This window comes from Chenopodium quinoa, unplaced genomic scaffold (assembly GCF_001683475.1).
Source record: "Chenopodium quinoa cultivar QQ74 unplaced genomic scaffold, ASM168347v1, whole genome shotgun sequence".
Lineage (NCBI taxonomy): Eukaryota > Viridiplantae > Streptophyta > Magnoliopsida > Caryophyllales > Amaranthaceae > Chenopodium > Chenopodium quinoa.
The window spans coordinates 12603038-12611374 of NW_018742738.1; the positions used below are offsets into that span (position 1 = coordinate 12603038).

General features: G+C 30.8%; 1 protein-coding gene across 1 annotated transcript; it reads left to right on the forward strand.

Moving 5' to 3' along the window:
* The first annotated feature begins 1779 nt into the window (after positions 1–1779).
* LOC110724277 (beta-glucosidase 12-like) lies at positions 1780–6095 on the forward strand. The gene is made up of 4 exons (XM_021903699.1): positions 1780–2270; positions 4498–4635; positions 5097–5241; positions 5618–6095. The coding sequence occupies exons 1-4, from the start codon at positions 2024–2026 to the stop codon at positions 5811–5813; spliced, it is 726 nt and encodes a 241-aa protein (XP_021759391.1). The 5' UTR covers positions 1780–2023; the 3' UTR covers positions 5814–6095.
* Positions 6096–8337: the final 2242 nt, after the last annotated feature.

Here is an 8337-nt window from a genome sequence, read left to right on the forward strand (position 1 = left end):
GTCACATTTGTTTTTTCCAAGTACTATTAACATTATTTTTTTACCAAAATTATCTAACATTTGCAAAAATATTGTGCAAATTTAACTTTCTAGTGTAAATTTTACTTTCCCATGTACTTTAATTACTTTCTCCCTCTATTTTTTTGCATACCCAATATAAATTTACTTTTTCAATGTACTTTTTTTATTTCTCCTTAATTCCCGTGATTTTTTAGCAAAAGTGACAATCAATCGGGGATGGAGGGAATACTATTTAAAAATACAAACTATCATCCTCATTATGTCACATGTAAACTTTATTTTTCACCAATGTGACATGTCACCTCTCTTCATTAATTAATCCATTTTCTTATACTTAAAAAAAAAAAAAGAACTAGCTTTAATTCAATACATGTATGAATGTTATTTGATTCATTTTCATCCAACTTTATATCTTCTACAATTACATTTAATTTTTACTCTTTTTTCTCTTTTATAAACTATTCATTTTCTAATTAAATTATATTATAAAATAATATTGTACGCCTATAAACATCCTGTGCATTGCACGGATCAGAATGCTAGTTCATTTAATAACGTGTTCCACCTTACATATGATACTTGTAGTTCTTATGGCATCATTTCTAAAAAATTTCACTATAATAGTCAAGAATCAAGATTTAGAAATGCATAATAAAATAGGCGTTAATTTTGATGTAGTGATTATTATTTTATTTAATACTTTCACTTTTGAATTTAATATATCTATACTTATTATTATTATTATTATTATTATTATTATTATTATTATTTTTATTATTATTATTATTATATATATATATATATATTAAAAAGCGTACCTAAAGCAGAATATGTTCCATGTGTCACCTTTTTCAAGTTCGACATGTCAGCAATATGCGCCACATGCCATTATAAACATGACATGTCACTTTCACATGCTTTAGGTTTGCATCTAAAAATGCTTATAATAAGACTTGAACTCAAGACCAACAAGTCTTAAGTTAAGAGTCTTACCATCTTAGCCATTTATTAACTGTGTTTTTTTATCCAACAAAATTATAGTTAACTTAGATAAATTAATTTGTGTCTTATTGTACTATTTGTTTTCATTATGTAATGATTGAGTTTGACAACTAAAAAATGTTTATAGCAAGACTTAAACCCTAAACCAACAAGTCTCACTATCTACAAAGCCGAATTTGATTAGCAAATTAAACAAGAACAAACTAGCAACTTGGGGCTTCGCCCGGGCCACAAACTAGTTATTATTATTATATATATTAAGAAACGTTCCTAATATAGAATTGTGCCATATTTCGCCTTTTTAAGCACTGCAAACATGTCATGTCAGCGATATCTACCATGTATCACATCTTTAAACTCTATAAGCGGCGATATCTACCATGTATCACATCTTTAAACTCTATAAGCATGTCATGGCATCTCCAAAATATATATTTTAATTGAATTTTAAAAATGCTTATACAAAGATTTGAACTTGAAACCAACAAGTATCAAGTTACAAGTCTTATACTACTTTAGCTATCTATTTACAATATTTTTTTACCCAATAAAATTATAGTTAAATTATATAAAATAATTAGTATTTAGTTATCCTATTTGTTATCATTATGCAATGATCATAAAGACAATTTAACAACTTTAATCTTGAGGTTTGAAAAAGTCAATATTGTTTTTCGATATGATGTAATATAATAATTTTGTTTTTTTTAGTAAAATAATCAATAATTATTAAATATATTTAAATCATACAAAATATCGAATATGATTTTCCTAATACAAAACTTTTACGAAGTATATAAATTATGAAATTTTCAATATAATTATCAAAACACTACAAAAAAACAGTTAACATGATTATCAAACTCAACACGTACAAACTAATAACCGGAGTCATTGTCCAGGCCGCAGAATAGTTACCATAATATAACTCATGTAATCCGTATTATTTTCTTCCGATATTAGTGTTTTAAGTTTCTTGTTATTAGTTGATTCTTAGCCTATGCTTAATTTCATTAAAATTATGTTATTTTATAGGTATATGGACCCATTTATTCGTGGGGACTACCCAGAATCAATGAAAAAGAATGTGAAGGGGCTACCAGAATTCACAAAATCAGAAAAGGCACTAATCAAAGGCGCCTATGATTATATCGGTATCAATTACTACACTTCAAGATTCGTCGAACACACTTGTACTGTTGATCCAATGGCTGGCACTATCACTATCAATATCAACGAACGAATTGGTAATGTTTTTTTTTTTTTCTTCAATTAACTTAATAAAATTGATAAACAATAATACACATAATACAATGAAAAAAGAAAAAAAAAAATTATAATCTACTCTATCATATCCTATTCGCATGTCTCAATATCTCATAGGTATCGGGATGAATTTGTGTGTCATAGTGATTATTAGTATTGTGATTGGACTTTAAGCTAGTCAATCACTCAAAGCCATAATTTCATTAAAGGGGTTAGCTTTATGAACTAAAAGTGATTATTTCGTATAGTGATCCATAAAAATTTTCTCTTCCATCCCTTATGATTAAATGTCTCATTTTGATGCATATCAAATGTCTCATTATACGTTGATTTGAATAAATTTTTATGTCATCATATAGATCAGTAATATAGTGATTGGACTCTAATCACGTACCTCCAGTCCACATGACATGCAATTGGCATTATACTAAGAAATGGAATGAGAATTATATACAACTGTATAAGCGAACAAGGGTCAATATTAATGAATCTTTAACAATGATAAAGATGACAAAAATAACGAACCATTTAATTGTCAATTTGTGAACTGTTGACAAGTAATGTGTCCAATTCCCACACAGTCACACACATGACTACTACACGAGTAACAAATTCTTTAATATTACTCTCTTTCACACAAGTAATTAGTATATCATTTTATTTTTCCTAAGAATATCAAGAAGAATAAGGTCTAGTTCACTTTACCTTAAAAAAAATATATTTAGTAAAAATAATTTCAATTCAGTAAAAATAAGTTCAATTCAACAAAAATAAGTTTAGTCTAGTAAAATAAGTTCAATTCAACAAAAATAACTTCAGTATAGTAAAAATAAGTTCAATTCAGTAAAAACAATTTCAGTTTAGTAAAAATCACTAACCTTAAAGAAGAAATATGATTGAAAATTATTAAAAATAATTTGAGTTCAGTAAAATTAATTTCAGTTCAGTAAAAAAAATTTAAGTTCAGCAAAAATAATTTCATTTTAGTAAAAATAATTTCAATTCAACAAAAATAAGGTGAAGTGAACGAGACCTAATATATCATACTTGTATAAAATACATATACTCATATACATATGGACAATCTTCACTTATTTAATTGTTTTATATCTATACTATATATTAAAAGGTGTTCATAATCAAGGATATGCGCCACGTGTCACCCATCTTCATATTCTACCAAGAAGATGCCACGTCACCAAGGAAAATTATACATCAAATGTACATGTCAAATTAAAAAATGTTTATGTCAAGAATTAAACTCGGGTCCATTAGGAATGTAATAAGAAGTCATACCATCTTTGCTATCTTATACTGTTGCTTATTTATTCGTCTTAAATATAGTTAACATAGGCCACAACTTTTTTTTTTTCAAATTATTTCTTCAACTAAATATATAATAAAAGTATTAAGGATTTAATACGAAGTTAAGAATATTTAACGATAGACCTGGGGCGTCGCCCGGGCTGAACACTAGTTATATATTAAAACAAATATACTAATAATACTTCCTCCGTTTTTTTATAATTGCACCATAAGGGTTTGGCACAAATTTTTTGATAGTGGAAAAAAGGATGAGAGAGAAAGGTAGAAATACCAAGTTGTCCATGTGACTGTATGCACAAAATAAAAGTAAGGGTTGAAAAACAAGGGTATATTAGGTATTTATAGTGTGAACACATAAATTTCTTTTCCTAAAATGGATATGGTGCAATAAATGTGAAACTTCCTTAAAAGGTAAGTGGTGCAATATTAAAAAAAACGGAGGAAGTATATGATTTGAAATCAAAAGAGAATTTCAATTTCTTACTTATTTTTTAATTCAAAAAAAAAATACTATTTTTTAAAAAAAAAATCTTACTATAAACATATACGAAGTACGAGCTGAGTATCTAATAGCTACGGGCATGTTCAGATTGACCGAACTGAACTAAACTGAACTTAACTGAACTGAACTTATTAGAGATGAACTGTACTTATTAGACTGAATATTTTATAAGAGAAAGAAATTAGGAGCTGAGCTAAACTGAATTAAATTGAAATGAAATTAACTAAACTTATTAGAGCTGAATTGAACTGTACTAAACTTGTTAGAGTTGAATTGAACTGGACTGAATTGAACTGAAAATAATTTTATCAGAACAGACCCTATGTTCAAAGGTTGATATTGATTTAAATAATAATGACATATTTTAAAACTGATATCAGCCGATGATGAGGGAAACCAAGTCGGTTTGCAAGCCAAAGGACAAGATGGCATTTATGTCCGTCCAGATGGACTCAAGAATTTGCTCGTCTACGTTAAGGAAGAATATGGCAACCCTGAAGTCTATGTTACTGAGAATGGTAAGTACATTTTTAAATACAAGCAATTCTTGGGTGAAGCAGACACATCCTATTTTTTAAAAACTTATTTCTAGTTTTTTTAATTTAATTTAGTTTAGTTCAATTGAGTGTAAGGGTCTTCGTTTAACATCTTACAAGGCGTTAAAGTCATCTTTTAAAAATATGTATGAATGGACTTATATCCATAGTTCCATACAACAAATTATTGTTAGGTTGTTTCATAAAAGTTTTCTTTTGCCATTATCATTCTATTTTGATCATCTTTTGTTTATATGGAGTATATATCAATTTCAAATATTTGATTTGGGGTTTAATATTAATTTTCATTTTCAACTCAATGATGTTTAGTTATTTAGTTGTTTCAAATTAAATTTATGACAAAGTCAATTTTCATAGTCAACCTTATGATTTTACCAAGCAATTTGCTAACATATTATGGACTGTGATGTTTATTACGACAGGTATTCCTGATAAACCAACTATCACAAGTTCAATTCAGGATCTAATTGCACAAGGGAAAAATGAAGAACTTTCGGCTGCTCTTGATGATTACTACAGAATTGAGCATACTCAAGATCATCTTATAGCTGTTCGTGAAGTAATCAGGTAACTATATATATACATTTTAACTCTGTGTTTAGATAGAGTACGTAATCCCCCTTCAAAAAAAAAAAAAGATAGAGTACGTAATTAATTCCATTTTTTTATTGGTATTTGGTATACCCTAATAAATGACCATCAATACCCTATATTTTCTACAGAGCATCTTTTTTGTCTATGGTCAAATGATCATTTTTGGGTATCCATAACTTTTACGATACTCATTTTCTTAAATCTCGTGCTAATTCCAAATGGTGCAATTAAAAGGAAGGAAGCACGTAATAATAAGTAAGGCTTGAGAATAGCTTAAGTGGTTAGAACATTTTCCCTAATCTCCGTGATCACTCAATTATATATTGTAACTTGGGTGTATGCAATGCAGGGAGGGAGCCAACGTGAAAGGCTATATAGTATGGACATTGATGGACAATATGGAAGTAGGAGCTGGTTATGATGTTCGCTTCGGTCTCAACTTTACAGATTATTTTGACAATCACAAGAGATATCCTAAGAAATCTGATAAATGGTATGCTAATTTCCTTAATGCTGATGGCACTAAGGAGGGCTCCTTGAAGTAAACCAATACGAATTGTGTAAATTGATTATTCATCAAGATTTTATATATATATGTGAAATTTTATTATACTACGTATATATGTGAAGTTTTATTTGTACGGCTTAGGAGTCGTGGTGCATTATAGCAAATACAAATAAAGTTCATTGTGACTTGTGAGCTGGGTTCCATAAATGTTTTATGTTTGATGAATTTATGACTTTATGTACACGCGTTTTTAATTCGAATTAGCCTTTTGACCCATTTGATGCACGGGTTATTACTTAGGTTATTTTTCTTGAAAAGTGTCGGTGTTGTTGTGGAATTTAGCTAGTTATATATACATATAGATATTTTAGGGCATGAAATGACACACTGGTTTAAGTTATATTTAAGTTAAGGAGATGAAAAAACTATTTTATTGTTAATGTAATGAACGCTAATTAGTTTAACTTTAATTTACTATATTGAATATGAAACACTTAATGTTCTTACTTGAATTTGTAAGTTTTAGAATGCCTAAAGATTAAGGAAAAATGGAATCTAAAAATCCAACTTTTGACCGGTCTGACAATAATAAAAATCCAACCTTTAAGTAATCTCAGAAAAATCCAACCTTTGCCCCCCACCTTCTCCAACAGATCCATTACCTAATGATGACCGTTTTTTGTAAGTTATGTGCCACGTGTCATTCGTTAATTGGTCAATAATTTTTTTAATCATTAAAAAAAACAAAAAAACAGAAAAAAAAAAAAAAAAAAAACCACCAGCCACCTCCCCCAGCCCCCGCACCACCCCAGCCACCTCCCCCACTCCCCTGCAATTTCCCCTTACCCCAACCAACCCCACCATCGTGGTCGCTGGATTCCGGCGATCTCCCCCCACCCCCACACCCCCTTGCCGCAACCTCCCCAACCACAAAACCCCCTACGATCTAAACCCTAACCACCACACCAAACACCCTATTCGACCCTCCCAAACCACCCGACCCCTCCCCGAACCTCCCCACCCGCCCGCCGACCACTTACAGACAACCCCTGACCCGTTTCCACCCCTCCCCTCCCCACCCTAAACCCGACCCCAGTTTTCTAATACCCCTGGCCCGTTTTTGGGGTTGTGGGTTCGATTTCGGGGTTCTGGGTTCTGGGTTTGAGTTCGGGGTTGTGGGTTTTGGGTTGTGGGTTTGAGTTTGGGTTGTGGGTTTTGGGGTTCCGGGTTTAATTTGAGTTGGGGTTGTGGGTTGTAGTGGTGGGTGGTGTCGTGGTACAAGGTGGTGGTGTTTGGTGGTTTCGTGGTGCTAGATGGTGGTGTTGGGTGGTTTCGTGGTGATAGGTGGTGGTAGTGTAGGGTGGTTTTGTGGTGCTAAGGTGGTGGCAGAAGTGGTGGTGGTGTAGAGAGGAGAGAGAAAGAAGAGGAGTGAGAAGGAAATTAAAAAAAAACTTTTAAACCGGTTTAACATGTTAAAGGTCAAATGGATCTGTCAAATAAGGTGGAGTGCAAAGGTTGGATTTTGTTAAGATTAATGGAAGGTTGGATTTTTATTGTCAGACCGGCCAAGGGTTTGATTTTTAGATTCCATTTTTCCAAAGATTAAAGACTCAGACATTATTTATATATTTTGTTTTTATATTAAAATGAGAATTTAAAAAAAAAAGGATTAAGAGAGGTGACATGTGGCATATGATTGATTATGGTGACATGTGGCTTAGTATAGATTTGTGGTTTGTGTTTTTAAATACTAAGTATAGATAGATTATACTTTATGTAAAAAAATTTAATGTAGAGAACATATTATACATATCTGAAGAACATAATAATCAAACTCAAAAAACATATTATGGCCGCATTCTTTGTAAAGGTTTGTAATTTTTTTATTTTTTATTTTTTATCTGTGTTCTTGATACATTTGCGTAATGTTCTTCCGAGTGCACCCTGACACCGGCTTGCGCATGGTGCATTCGGGTGTATCATAAAAATTTCATAGTTAGGAAAGATAAGACAAGAAGAAGAAAAACTAAAGAGAAATAAATCAAAGTCTAACATTATCTTGTTACCTAAATTGGGCCAAATTTCTTGAAAAGAGCACTAATTTTTTAAGGTTTCATTATACATGATTCACGTTACATCACAAACGTGAGCCTTTCCGAAACGTTAAATAAATGTTGCGGACAAGATCTTTCCCATTCAAGAATACATTTTAATTTTTTTTATCTAAAAATCTATTATCCAAAGAAATTATCTTATAACTCGGTATAATGATACGCCAGCGCCCCGAGGACCTCGCGCTCACTTTTTTTTTAACAAAATTAAACGGATCATTTTTTTGATGTCATTAATGCAGAATCTTAATTAATAACTGACAAAGATCACAACATATGGAACAGGTTATTAGACGGGGAGATTGTAATTTGTAATAAAAGTACGGATTATTCATGTGATGAGTAGAGATAAAAGAAATATATACAAATTAGTAAACGGTTTGCATACAACTTTCATAAGACTAGACGTTGTAATACTATGCGTTGTAATACTATGCAACTTGCATAATA

What these genes read in the sequence shown, in the direction of transcription:
- LOC110724277 (XM_021903699.1), top strand. Translation starts at nt 2,024, where the DNA reads ATGCTTAATTTCATTAAAATTATGTTATTTTATAGGTATATGGACCCA. An exon ending in CAATATCAACGAACGAATTG is followed by an intron (nt 2,271 to 4,497) that starts GTAATGTTTTTT and finishes AACTGATATCAG; the next exon opens with CCGATGATGAGGGAAACCAA. An exon ending in GCTGTTCGTGAAGTAATCAG is followed by an intron (nt 5,242 to 5,617) that starts GTAACTATATAT and finishes TATGCAATGCAG; the next exon opens with GGAGGGAGCCAACGTGAAAG.